The sequence below is a fragment of the Giraffa tippelskirchi genome, chromosome 8 (genome assembly GCF_054371585.1).
Source record: "Giraffa tippelskirchi isolate mGirTip1 chromosome 8, T2T-mGirTip1v1.2.pri, whole genome shotgun sequence".
Classification (NCBI taxonomy): domain Eukaryota; kingdom Metazoa; phylum Chordata; class Mammalia; order Artiodactyla; family Giraffidae; genus Giraffa; species Giraffa tippelskirchi.
In genome coordinates this window covers 139,693,739-139,708,726 of record NC_137282.1, presented here as the reverse complement: position 1 = coordinate 139,708,726, position 14,988 = coordinate 139,693,739, and the positions used below count along the sequence as shown (strand labels likewise).

Sequence of the window (14,988 nt, the reverse complement as noted above, 5' to 3'; positions counted from 1 at the left end):
ATACTTTGGCCACCTCATGCGAAGAGTTGACTCATTGGAAAAGACCCTAATGCTGGGTAGGACTGGGGGCAGGAGGAGAAGGGGACGACAGATGATGAGATGGTTGGATGGCATCACTGACTTGATGGACATGGGTTTGGGTAGACTCCAGGAGTTGGTGATGGACAGAGAGGCCTGGTGTGCTGCGATTCATGGGGTCGCAAAGAGTCGGACACGACTGAGCGACTGAACTGAACTGAAATGATAGGTATTAGGTATAGAAATGTAAGTTATGATGAAGATAATAAAAATAAAGGAAAACAGAAGCATTCATCTATTAATGGGTCTATAAATTTGACTTCTTAGAACATTTATTAATCTATATTCATACTTCAAAAAATTACCAAAGTAAACTTCAAATAGATTAATGAGTTAAATTAGGTTTACTAAAACATAGCCATTGCTAGAGTATTATAGAAATAATAAAGTGGAGATCACTTATGGTATAACGTGGAATGAAAGGCACTTTCTCTTTACCTTTTAAAAATTTCCATACTTCCTGATTCATCATGCATTTCCTATTAAAAATAGATAAATAATAATTTTTCATTTAAAAGAACAAATGATGTAGAAAAAATGTAGGTAATAGTATTTATAACTCATGCATGCTCAGTCATTAAGTTGTGTCTGATTCCTTGCAACCCTATGGACTATAGTCACTAGGCTCCTCTGTATATGGAATTTCCCAGATAAGAATACTGGAGTGGGTTGCCATTTCCTTCTCCAGGGGATCTTCCTGATCCAGGAATTGAACCCTCATCTCCTGCCCTGGCAGGTGGATTCTTTACTGCTGAGCCACCAGGGAAGCCCAGTACTTATATTTGTCATTAATAGTAATTCTTTCCAATTAATAATTTAATATTATTTATTTATTGTGTATATCTTCTTGAATATGTGGGCAGGACTGTTCCCCTTATTGACAAATGAAAAACCAAAGTGGAGTTCATTCTTTATGTTGGTTGATCCACTGTCCATCTTTCTGCTTTAGATCCTATTTAGGCTTCAAGATAGAAGAGCTTATATTGGGTCTTTCATACTGAATCCAAGTCATCCTACACTAAATGCAGCACATGGAGACCAGACTATAAAAATAGTATAAAGAGAGGCAGTGGTGCAGAGGGAGAAGATGTTCATTGTTAATTTTCCCACTGCAAAAGAAACCAGTGAGTGAAGTAAGTCAGAGAGAGGAAGACAAGGACTGTTGGATATCACTTATATGTGGCATCTTAAAAAATACAGCAAACTGGTGAATGAAACAAAAAAAAAAGAAGAAGAAGAAGCAGCTAACGACTACTACCCACACAAATTTTTAAAATCACAGGCTCAGGATATTGGTTGCCCAAGAAAGTTCTAGAAGCCAAAAGAGGTTAAGGATACCTAAGAAAAGTTACAGCCAACTGTGGATGAACCTGCATGGATCCCAAACCACCAAGCCTTTCTCTTTTTAATAGAGTAAGGCTGTATGTTCCCATATTCTCCCTGAAACTTGATCAAACCCACCAACAGGACTCTAAGAGACATAGAGGGGCAATGTGAAATCCTATCTTTCCATTTTAATGGGGATTCACCACCAAGGTGGAGGTGGAAAGGAGGCTTGCTGTTGCATATGTTTTGATACTCACTATTCTTCCTTCCCTAAGACCCAAACATTCAGCTGAATGCCTTAGGATACATATCTGCTATAAATTCATTTTTTATCTAATTTGTCTGAGATCTAAGCTTCCTGTGGAGGTCCAAGATCAAAGGATCGGATTCCTTCTGATGTTGGCGCTGACATATAATGTGTGCTGACTTAGTTCTGTCTATAACCTCACAGTGGGAGGCGGCCAGCCTCCCTCGACACCTTTACACAGCACGCTTTCATTTCAGCTGGGGAGTCTGTCAGGTATGCTGCTGATTGGAGCTGCCATGTAAATAATTCATGGGAGATTTTTAAATGTTTTGGGGCTTGCAAAGGAAAGCTACGCTCGTGTTAGTCTTTCATGAATAGATGCAGACTCGAACAAGGGGGAATAGATTTCCAAAGACGGTCTCTCAAAAATAGGATAACAATATCTTCAATGGATTGAAAATAGGTAACTTGAAGTGTTTGATTCCCCTTATATGAAGTGGTATTGGTTTTACCAAGGGATAAAAATTCAAAGCCCATTTTCCTTTTTTAAGTTTGCTTCTACCTAACAATTTATTGTTCCTATTCTTTGGTTATTTGCTGATCTTGATAAACTATGTCTTTTCCTCCTGGTGGGAGCGGTAATTATAGAGATGACACCAAACTCAGGAATCAGCATAGGGCTGGGCTTAATAGAGGGACAAAGTTGATGGCAAAAAAGTTCCTTCCCTGAAGGAACTCAAAGTCATAAGAGGAAGATGAGACTGTCATACAACGAAAGGTGACCAATAATAGAAACACTCACACAAGTCAAATGAGAAACTCCAGTCAACAAGTATTGAGGCGTAAATCAATGCCTTTGAGCTGTCAAGGAACAGTTCTAGAAGGATTTGAAGTCCCATAGGGAAACTAGGATAACTGGAAGCTCTAAGCAAGAGAATTATCCCATAGTTAGGGGACCATAGCAGTTACAAGCTAGGACAAATGACTGTGGAGGAGGAGAGAAGATGTGGATAACATGGGCTTCACAGAATATTAACTGACACATCGTCAAAACAATATAAACATCACGATTACTTTATCTTGTTTTACTGTTCCAAATCAGCAGTATATTATATGTTTCCCTCAGGGGATCCTCCCAACTCAGGGATCGAATCCAGGTCTCCTGCCTTGCAGGCAAATTCTTTACCATCTGAGCCAACAGGGAAGCCCTTGTTTATATATATATATTTATATTATATATATATTTATATATATAATATAGATATATATAGGTTAAACATTTATATTATGATGTTATTTATATTTATGTTATTTATATTTATACTATATTATTTATAAAAAATTTATATTATGACTTTCTTTCTTCATCACCTCAGTTCCCTTTCATTGTTAGATTAAATTGAATTAGAATATTGATATCCTTTACCCTAATATTGTCTCTTACACTATGATACAGACTTGATGATTCTCTCCTAACATAAGCCAGGACAGGCTCAGTAAACTGAGAGAGAGATGTAATACACAGGTTTATCAATTAGCATTTACCTTGTATATAAAGGTATGTGTGTGTAAAGATTCATGTTAATGCATTTGATGATGAGAAATTAGAAAATCAGGGATGGGAAATGTCAGTGACAGGACTGCCATATACCTCTCAGGGGTTCAGGGTAGTTCACAACCTTTTATTTTATTCTGAGGCACATGGAAGATGACATTCCCATGTGTGCCACACTCTGATGCATGTATTTAGCCAAGCATTCTTCTTAACTCCCCTTTGCCAGCTTTAGTTGTACACAGCATTGTGTGGTTCTCTCACTACATCTCTGGAGTCTTAGATCTTGACTTATGTACAGTAAGATGTGCTATTTTTTTCTGGCTTACTTCACTCTGTATAATGGACTCCAGTTTCATCCATCTCAATAGAACTGATTCAAATGAATTCTTTTTAATGGCTGAGTAATATTCCATTGTGTATATGTACCACAGCTTCCTTATCCATTCGTCTGCTGATGGACATCTAGGTTGCTTCCATGTCCTGGCTATTTTAACAGTGCTGCTATGAACACTGGGGTACACGTGTCTCTTTCAATTCTGGTTTCCTCGGTGTGTATGCCCAGCAGTGGGATTGCTGGGTTGTATGGCAGTTCTATACTAATGCATATATATGGGATTTGAAAGATGGTAACGATAACTCTATATGCAAGACAGAATAAGAGACACAGATGCATAGAACAGTCTTATGGACTCTGAGGGAGAAGGTGAGGGTGGGACATTCTGAGAGAATAGCATTGAAACATGTATATTATCATATGTGAAACAGAACACATTCCAGGTTCGATGCATGAGACAAATGCATGAGACAAATGCTCAGGGCTGGGGCAATGGGATGACCCAGAGGGATGGGATGGGGAGGGAGGTGGGAGGGGGGTTCAGGATGGGGAACACATGTAAACCCATGGCTGATTCATGTCAATGTATGGCAAAAACCACTACAATATTGTAAATTATCCCCCAACTAAAATAAATAAATTTATTAAAAAAAAAAAAGATGTGCTATTTTGTTATTTGTCGTCTTGAGAAGTTACTTAATCCCTGTATCTCAATGGCCTCCCTTCTAAAAGGGAGATAATAATAACACTTACTTCAGAGGGTTGTTGTAAGGATTAAATTATGTGTATATATATATAAAATTGTGAATATATATATATATATATAAAACCTGATGCCCAGCATATAATCGATATAAAAATGTTACTTTAAATGATTATTAGCCTTTCTCTCTTCAAGGAACACATACTGGAATGTAAATGTATGAGCGGCATTAACAACCTTGAATTACATTTAATTTGATTTTAAAAATATATAATTTAATAAAGTTATTTTAAAGTTGAACTATAGCACTTTATTGCTTCTAAAAGTAGATTGATACATCCCTCAATACCCAATGAGTTATGAGAATGAGACATTCATGAGTTAGGAAATACTTTCTGAAGAAAGAGAGAAATTTGGGGAGGTGAGTAAAAGAAGGCAGAGGGTTTTGAAAGACAGGGTGAAAAAAGTATTTCAGGCCTAGGGTGTGTTTTAACATAATCCTTATAGGTAAGTAATTATATATACACACTCTTATAGATACTTGTTTATGTATATATTTATCTGTATATGTTTGCTTTTATAAAATAAAATTTATTCAAATTGTGAATTTGGCATAAAAGTCAAAAGTATTAATAAGACCGGTTTTACATTTCTTAATACAAGTGTGAGTTAACCCACTTGGTAAAGTCTGATTCTGGCCTAATTTTCATATTTAAACTGCCATGCTTACAATGAAAAATCCTGATTGACTTATGAACATTGTAAAAGTTTTTTTCTGGGAAGCTATATTATCAAATTTGTGTTAGACAATTTATATTAATTATCAATTAACTGATGGGTTTGGGAGACATGGGTTTTTTGAAAGGGTGTATACTCCCAACAATATTTAGAAATCGGTAAATTGATATGACTCAGTCTTTAATTATTTGGTGATATCTTTTCAGGAATGCTAAATATGCAAAACATGTAGTCAGCTGGTTGAGAACTAAGTCTATTTCTTCCCCTCCTCCTTGTCTCTCACAGATTTGAGGATGAAGGTCATGCTGGCCAAGCTGAACCAGCTCCCCAATCAGTCCCTGAATGGTGTGTCCAGAAGGAAGGTGAGCCACCGTGCGGCCCGAGAGGAAGGTGGCAGCCGAGAAGAGGCCGCTGTGCCTGCTCCCACTATTACCAGTGTCACATCGCACAGGAACACCTGTACTCCAGGCTCTTCTGCTCAGCAGGTGTACCTGCAGGAGAGTGGGGGCTGGAAGGAGTCCCAGGAGCAGGTGCTCAGATACCAGCTGGCAGGCCAAGATCAGCTGCTGCTGCTCTGCCCAGACCTCAGACGAGAGAGGCAGCGTTTGCAGGGCCAGAGTCAGTGCGGCAAGGGGCACATCAGTCTAGGGCTTTCCCAGGAGAAGCCAGGCTCCTGTGGTGTCACCGAGGCATTCTGCCTCCATTCAGTACATCCGGAGGCTGTTCAGGAACAGCTGTGATTGAGTGGTGAGGACATTTGGGCTGAAAGTTATAATGTTCAAAATGTATCTGGATCATGATGAGCATGGGAGAATTGGGTAAATGCTAGAGGCAAAGAGAGCAGTTCTTGGTTCATTTATGTCTGAAGATGAGCTGATTAGATAAAGCCAACCCCAAACTTACTCAGGCCATTAACATAGGGAACCCAGTAAATGTTTCCCAGCAGTATCAAAACTTACCCTTTCTTCAAATGAGTAATTTAAAATGTCTTGTTCATGTGTAATTTCAAAGAACTTCTGGTCTCCCATTTCTTATTTTCCATGTATGAAGGACTCCTTTCCCCCAAGATATTGAACAAGCTAAAATTCTAGACAGTTCACAATTATTTGTAAATATTTATGGATGTTAAAGCTGAGAGGGATGATGGAAGCTGGAGTAATTTCCATTATCTCTTGAGTTTGGGCGATTGTGTTCAGGGAAGGTACCAGACTCTGACAGAGCTTCATGTGTCTCTCAGAGAGAAAGCCTTGACCAATCTAACCAAGGTTGTATTCTGAAGCCGACTTGCCCATCTCATCGCCCAAAGAGGCTGCTGAGTACCAAGAGGCTTTAGTCCTTCAGAGCCCTCCCCTTTCAGAGATTATTCAGTTGAGTGATTCCCTTCCTTCTAGCAATCTAACTCTGAATGTATAAAATTACTATACATTGAAATGTATGCAAACTATATGCAAAATGAGTATGATGAAACTGAATGTAAATCACATGCAAATGTTATTCAACCAAGCTTGTATAAAATGTCATGTACATGTCAATAAAAGTAAAGAATTTTAATTAATTCTGTCATTTAAAATTCATGCATTTATTCCATATTTTGTTTCCAGAATTTGTATTCAGTGTCAATTTGGAAAGAACTATAAGCAGAAGGAATTACTGTACTGAATGTAGAACAGTTGATTTCAGCTTACACTATGTCACTGGGACCAATTACAGACATATTTGAGAGACAAACCACATTTCCAGAATGTAATTTTTTTAAAAGGGATAAAATTTTTATAAAGTTAAATGAGGTTTAAATGGTCAAATATGTAGATTTGGTTGTTTACAAACATTTCTTCTACCTCAGGGAGAAGGAAATGGCAACCCACTCCAATATTCTTGCCTGGAGAATCCCAAGGACAGAGGAGCCTGGTGGGCTGCCGTCTATGGGGTTGCACAGAGTCGGACACGACTAAAGCGACTTAGCAGCACAGCAGAAGCTTCTACCTCAAAACAGAGTGGAGATTTCTTTGCTTGGAACAATTCAAAAAAAGAATAAATTCTGCCCATCAATCTGGTCAGTTTTGAGACAGAAGTTTTGTTTAACACATTTGTAGGACTTTCTGGAATTTACTGGAATTTGAGTTGATATCTCTGTGCATGTGTGCTCAGTTGCTAAGTCTGTCCGACTGCCACTCCATGAACTGCAGCCTGCCAGTCTCCTCTGTCCATGGGATTTCCCAGGCAAGAATACTGGAGCAGGTTGCTATTTCCTTCTCTGGGAGATCAAACCTGCGACTCTTGCATTGCAGGCATATTCTTTACCACTGGGCCACCTGGGAAGCTGATTTCTCCATATCATCCCTTATTTTGGTCTCAGAAATGATGACTCATTTATTATTATCACTCTATCTTTTATTTTAAAATGAGTGGCCATAACAAGAGTAAAGAAAGTCAATCTCTTTTCAAAAATATGAGAAATATCATTGCTATCTCCACTTTATAATAAACAGCTGCTGAATCCTTACAATGGTACAAGGCAAAATTGGGGGGAAAAAGTTAATGTATCTGCTTCTTTTTAAAAATTTCCTTAATTTAGTGGTACATCTATCCAGTAGAATGACTGATGTAGAAAATTATTCAAGGTATACCATTAGGCTAAAAAAAAACATAAAGCAAGTTGCAAAATATGTGTATAGTGTGCTTTTACCTATAGTTGATTTATGTACAGAAAAATTATGGAGAGATAGCCAATACTTTTTTTTTTTACTAAATTTATTTATTTTAGTTGGGGGCTAATTACTTTACAATATTATAGTAGTTTTTGCCATACATTGACATTTTTTAAAGTGAGCTACCTTTAGATAACAGAGTAGGGAATATGAGGAGATTTGTACTTCATGTTTTATATCTTTTTGAATTTCAATATTTTCTTAAAATATACTACTAATAAAAATAAAATTTAGAAATATTTTCTCCATGTTTTGGTTGTCCAAAGGTTAGCAATACCCAGGCCTAGAAATTGCTTATAGGAGAAAACTTTTACAAAGAGAGAGGAGATGAATATCTATGGGAGAAAGAAAGAGTGGACAGAGAAGCTGAATAGACTGGGAAGAGAGTCCAGGGAGGAATAAAAGGAAGAGTAGGGAAAATCTCTGAGTGAGGAAAAGAATGACCCATAGTGGGCAGTGATTAAAGTGCTAACAAGTCTACTTTCTCATCACAGTGTCCCTGGAATGTCATACAAGGCATGTCACCAAGGGTCCCTCTGTGTGAAGGGCCTATAGGGAACAAGTGTGTATGTCTGTGGGCTCAACATCTCTTAGTAAGATTTGAATATGAAAGAATGGCTTTTCCATTATTCATACTGAGGAAACAATGGGGAAGCAGTTGCTAACCCAAGTGGACCCAACACAACACTCGTAGCACTGAGAATTCCTACTGGATAACACGCCTCTCACCGGGTCAGTGCCACAGCCTGCACTTCTTCCAGCCCTGCTCCACAAGAACTTATTCTAAACCTAGGCCAAGTGGTGCTATAACCCCAAACACAAAAGGCTGCCTCTTGGTAGCAGCTGTCACAAGGCACTTATTAGGTAGGCTCCAGAGACTCAGACTTTTGAGAGATAGAGGCTTAAGTCAAAAGGCCATGGACTTCAAAGGGTATGGTGTGAGAAATAATATGCTCCAAAGTTTTCTTAGGGACTTCACTGGCAGTCTGGTTTTTAAGACTTCCCTTTTCAATGCAGGGGGTGCTGGTTTGATCCCTGTTCAGGGAACTAAGATCACACATACTTCACAGCCAAAAAACCAAAACATGAAACAGAAGCAATATGGTAATAAATTCAATAAAGGCTTTAAAAATGGTCCACACCAAAAAAAAAATCTTAATTTTTTTAAAAAATTTGGGAGTAAATATATAATCCTGTGTGCTTATCTACAATTCTGACAACTCTAGATGTGCTGTAATTTGGGCTATACATCTAGTAATGCCAACCATCTTTTCTCATTGGAATTTTTTCTACCTGTCTTTATTCTATTCTCAGGGATGCCACTGACTCAGTTCTCACCTCTCTTTTCAACATCATAAATCTCTCCCTATCCACTGAGTTGTCCCCATGACTATCCAACATGGTTGAGTAGCTTCCACTTAAAAGAAAAAAAAAAAACAACAACAGACATTCTTTGATTCTATAGGCCCCTTCATATCTCTTCCCATTTTCTTAACCCATTCAATTAACCTTGTTTGAGACATTTGTTCACAGGTTAAATTACTTCTGTTTTCATTTACTCTTCCAGGCATTCCAATACACTTCTGACTCCTCTGCAGAAGAGGCTGCTCTTATGGCAATTACCAGAAACCTCCATACTGCCAATTCTAAAGAATGATCCTGTCTTCACCCTGCATGTTAACCCCATCCTTTCTCTTCCCCATTCTTGAAACAGTTTCCTCTCTTGACCTTCGTGGTACCTTCTCTCCTTGATTCACTCTTACGTCACTGAACATAATAAGCCATAGCCTGAAGGCTCAACTTTGATTCTTTTTTAAAAAAACATATTTATTCATTTTTGGCTGCACTGGGTCTTCGTTTCTGTGCAGGGGCTTTCTCTAGTCGCAGTGGCGGTGAGCCGAGGCTGCTGTCTAGTTGTGGTGTGCAGGTTTTGTACTGTGGTGGCTTCCCTTGTTGCAGAGGACCAGCTCTAGGGCATGCAGGCTTTGTAGTTGCAGCATGTGGGCTCAGCAGTTCTGGCTTCCAGGCCCCAGAGTGTGGGTTTAGTAGTTGTGGTGCATAGGCTTAGTTGCCCTGTGGCATGTGATGAACCATGGATGAACCAGTGTCCTCTGCATTGCAAGGCAGATTCTTAACCACTGGACCACCAAGGAAACCCCAAACTTTGATTCTTGATCCCAAACCTTGTGAGACCCCAAGAAAAATATCTCATTGAGCCTGCCCAGGTTCAGATCTGAGAGCTAATATTGAACCAGTGGGATGTATCTTTTCTGAACCCCGTTGTCATAGAAAACAGCTTCCATAGTGAAAAACAACCTGAGTATAAAATACTGGAATCCCAATCTTTACTTTGCAAAGTTCTAGAAACATCAACCCAATACTTTCTGACTGTAGTGTTTCAGAAGAGATGTCAGAAACCAGTCTAAGCTTTGTTCCTGTCTAGGAATGACTGAAGATCACAGGATCTTCTTTCTAGACTACTTGAAACATTTTGATAATTCTCTCCATAGATGAGTCTTTTTCTATACCAGACAAAAATTGCAAAGAGAGAATAATGCTATTTGCAATAAGGGGAGAAAGACTCGAATAGGGAAGGAAAATTTTAGTGGTTCATAGGAGAAGAGAGAGGATTTAAATATACTGAAAAAGTGATGTTTCAGGTAGAAGAAAAGTATATGAATTTGACCATAAAAGTCACTCAACCCCAGATCATGGATCCTTTAAGGAAATGAATTAATGGTGTCAAATATAGGAAATAAATGGCTAAATGAATAATTCATAACTTTTTAGCATGTGAAATGATATTAAAAAGATGGTAGAAGTGATTTCAAGTTAAACTGGGCCAGATGAAAGAATACCCACTGTAACTAAATAGATTAGACACTGGGAAAAAATTCTTACTTCTTGGGGAAAATTGTCAGTAAATGTTACATTTATTTCAGCATCCTACTTTGTTGAGATTTTACAGGCATAGTTAAATGCTGTTTCTCTTGTCTAATTTAGCTAATGAAGGATTACAGGATAAATGAGATCTAATTTCTTCATATACCAAAGAAAGTTTGGATCAAAAATATATGGCACTCGAGCCGATACTGCTTTTAGATTCAAATAATAGTTCCCACTCCAGGCCTTTGCTCTAGAGGGCTCCACCCCTACGCACTCTTCCATGTAGGCAGGCTGACCATGAAGCCAGGAGGATATGCCCACCCACACACCATGCCCACCCCTAGTGCCCACATTGGAATTTTCTGCCCAAACAACCCTGAACCATCCACAGCTTGCAGAGGCTGTTTCTCTAGATTCCTTCTTTGCTTGTCATATCAAGTCAAGTAAGGAAGAACCACTTTGACTCAGATGGTATTGAGAAATACACCAAACTATTGCTTAATAATACTTTCCTGATGGATAGAAAATAATCATGACTTCTATGTCTCATTTTATTCTTATGAAGGACATGTGTCAAGACGTTCATCAACATGTAACTCAAGTATCTTCTGGCTCACAGGGTCCTCACCTGCTGAATAAGAGCTTAGTGCCTTTGCCAAATTGCCCTGGTTGTTTCTGACACTCAACAAAAGAGACATACATGGGATTCTTTCTGGGATTCACGGCAACCCTATACACCCTCCTGATTCTCAGATGCCTCCCTAAGGAGGACCCCATCCCATGCCTTGCTTTTTACCTTCTAGATGTTTAAACTTCTAGGAAGGCAGCAGCTGACCTCAGCAATGTGCATTCTGTCTCTCCTGGGCAGGAACCATTGGTCATACATAGGACAATATGACAGGCAGAGTTTAAGATGCCATCTGCTTTATCAGCCACCACATGATTAAACAAAGTGCCCATACATTATTTGATCTATGTTGGCTTCTTTCACTTAGAGAATGTTCTTCAGGTTCACCTGTGTTGTTGCTGACAGCAGGATTTCCCTCTTCTTTATGACTGAGTGTTATTCCAATGTGGGTACTGTTTCAAGTCAGTAAGTTGTGGTGATTCGTTACACAACTATAGAGACGCTGTGGTTTCCATGAACAAAGGGGAAGGCCAGTCCTCTTATATTTGCTCCTGTCTCTTGGGTGTCTCCTGTTCTTTTTCAGCAGACATGAATCATTTCTAACCCCTAGAAGCTTAAAGCCCTCACTCAATCTGCAGATTCCCCTGTGGGCAGCTGGACAGCATCAGTCCTGGGGTCTCCCCAGGTGTCCCACTGGTGCTTGCTTCTTCAAGGTGGAGGATGCTGGCTCTTAGGACTTCCAGACACCATGGATTTGTTCCCATCCCAGAACCACAAGATGATAACAATCCAGACTGTCCTTGTCTTCCACTCTCCCTTCTGTCTTCTCATTTCCCAGTGTCTCCCCAACTAGATTCTGATGAAAGTTATTTGCAGGTTCCCTATCAGTTCCGTGAGTGACAGGAGACTGATGTCAAGTGAGAAAATGAAATGTAAATTTTATTAAACACCCCCTCTCATCTCCATGTATCAATCCAGATTCCAGCTGAACATAGCAAATCAAATCCTGCCTATGCCCAGCCTCGGGGCACACGGAAAATCATTTCTCCTTAATACCATTCCTTTCTAGTAAAATATTTTTCTGTTTGGTAAATGAAAATTGTAAATGCAAACCTTGTATTAATCCCAGTGAAAAGCACATCTTCAAAAGTGAACATCTGAAGGAGGGAGCAGAGAAGAGACAAGGGAAGATTCAGGGGCAAAGGGGAAGAAGTCGGGGGACTGGGGAAACAGAATTGCATTTAGCTGTGTCATGCACAGTCCTGACTCATGGCTGCGCAGGGATGCATATCCACAGAATAAATGGTGACATTCTTTGAAAGCTTGGACCATGAGGACATTTATCTACATGCTGTCCTGTCTCAGAGATAATAAAGATCTTAAATCTGATACACTGTCTTGAAATTGCATTATAAATATAGATGCTTCATTCTGAGTGTATGTGCACAATTACAGGCTTGTCTGGGGTTTTGCCCAGTGGTGTCTGACTGTGTGTAGAGAAAAATCTTGATTTGTGGATCTTAAAATTCTTAAAATTTGAAGCCAATTTTGATTGCATATTTGTTGTAGTAAAAATAACCCAAAATTTGAGCCAAAAATGAATACAGAAAATACTATAGCTATTTTAAATGCACACACTATCCAAATTACCCTTGACAAATTTGAATGAAAAATGTAAATACTGATCTATGCTTTTTTTTTTTAAAGAAAGGTAATTTATTGAATCTATTTTCTTTTAGTTTCCTCAAATTAAGTGGACAGACTATTTTTGAAATGACATTTTGTCAGGAACAGATCTTTATTTAGATCACCTGTTCTAATTTGCCTGAGGTTAGGGGGTTTCCAGGATATAAGACTTTCAGTGCAAAACCCAGAAAACCCCAGAAAGTTCCATGCATGCAGTGATGAGTTGGTCACCCTAATATATTACTATCATAAATCATATAAAATAATCATGTCTTTAATAATGTTTCCCAGGTGGTGCCAGTGGTAAAGAACTCACCTGCCAAGGCAGGAGACATAAAAGACATGGATGTGATCCCTGGGTCAGGAAGATCCCCTACAAGAGGGCATGGCAATCCACTCAAGTATTCTTGCCTGGAGAATTCCATAAACAGAGGAGGCTGGTGGGCTATGGTCCATAGGGTCACAAAGAGTTGGACACGACTGAAGTGACTTAGCACACACACATACTCTAATAAATTATTAACATTGTAGACTTTATTTTGGGGAAATGGTTTTGAGCAAAATAAACCTATAGCTGTATTTGGAAATGATCTCCTTGACTTCGTCAAGCTTGGCAGATAGCATTCAGGCTTCCAAAATAAGTGAGAACAACTCAAACATTATACTTGTTAGCTGAGAAAATGCCGTTCTTTTCTTTTCTTTTCTTGTGGTGAAGCTTTAAAGACTTTCTTCCTAGTACAGCTACAAGTAATCAATATAAATGAAAGGTGGGGGTGGAGGACTAGGGAGATTTGGATTAACATATATATCCTATTGATATTATATATAAAATAGATAACTCATGAGAACAAACTCCATAGCACAGAGAACTCTAATGCGCTGTGGTGACCTGAATGGGAAGAAAGCCCAAGAGAGAGGGGGTATACGTATATGTACTGCTGATTCAGTTTGCTGTACAGTAGACGCTAACATAACACTGTAAAGCAACTAAACACCAATGAAAATTTATTTTAACAAAAAGGAATGTGAGTATTGCTTAGGAATGTGCTAGAACACAACTGATGTTGCATAAATGCTTTGAATTAAAAGATAGAACTCAGTTTAGATACAATTTTGCATTTAATATCTGAAAATTAAGTCAAGTATTGAGCTAAATAGTGCACTCATTTTCCAAAAGAACTGTAACATTTCTTACCTAGCAAAAGTTGGCCCCTGAGATCTGATGCCCTGAGGGTGCTATATTTAGAATTTAAAAATAATGCCACACTGCTTTCTGCACAAGAAGAGAGTTTATATGGAAATGTAGAAATTTTAACTTGAATTATTGTACTGGAATCCCCAATCCTTGATTGCTTAATTAAATACATTTGATTTCTTAACTATTCTTCCTTTTTGGTATTTTTGTATACAAAATAACTAAAATAGGGTACTTTGCTTTAAAAATGGGTATGAATGATATGTGTGAAGAACATAAACGCAGCACTAGTTTAAGGCAAATTTGTAAGGTCATGAACGTGTATATTTTGGGTTTGCTTAGATCTTTGTCTTATTTTATTTCTTCCAGTCTTAGTCTCCAACCCTTTTGTTTTCAAACCAGCTCATCCCAGATGCATTTCAAGCTCTGGACCTATCGTTTCTGCATTGTTCCTTCAAACTTACCTATCCAGTGACCTGTTTTTGTCTAGAATTTCTAGATAGTTTCACAAAATAATTCACACTAGTGTTTTAATGTTACTTATATCACACCTTCTATGGTATTTTCATTTGAACAGATTTCTCAAGGCAAGGCTTAAAGGAGTAGACCTAAAGATTGAATTCCAATTACTGAAGACAGCTATTTTTAAGAGAGGTCCCTCAAATAATATACTAGTGTCCTGTTGCTGTTATTGCCACAAACTTCCTGCCTTAAAACAACTAAAATTTATTTTCTCAAAGTTTTGGATGTCCAAAGTCTGAAATCAGTTTCATTGAGCTAAAACAAAAACACTATCAAAGTTGACTCCTTCTTGGGATTCTAGGGGAAAGTCTGTTTCCTTGCCTTCTTCATCTTCCGATGGCAACCTGTATCCCTTGGCTTGTGGGCATTCCTCCATTTCAAA

At 38.4% G+C, this 14,988-nt stretch overlaps 1 protein-coding gene across 1 annotated transcript in view; it reads left to right on the top strand.

The window, feature by feature from the left end:
- Positions 1-6,533, top strand: part of PKHD1 (PKHD1 ciliary IPT domain containing fibrocystin/polyductin) — a 456,545-nt gene extending 450,012 nt beyond the window's left edge. The window contains exon 72 of the mRNA XM_081523421.1: positions 5,267-6,533. Coding sequence (XP_081379547.1) covers positions 5,267-5,721 — 455 coding nt within the window. The 3' untranslated portion in view covers positions 5,722-6,533. The remainder of the gene's footprint in view (positions 1-5,266) is intronic.
- Positions 6,534-14,988: the final 8,455 nt, after the last annotated feature.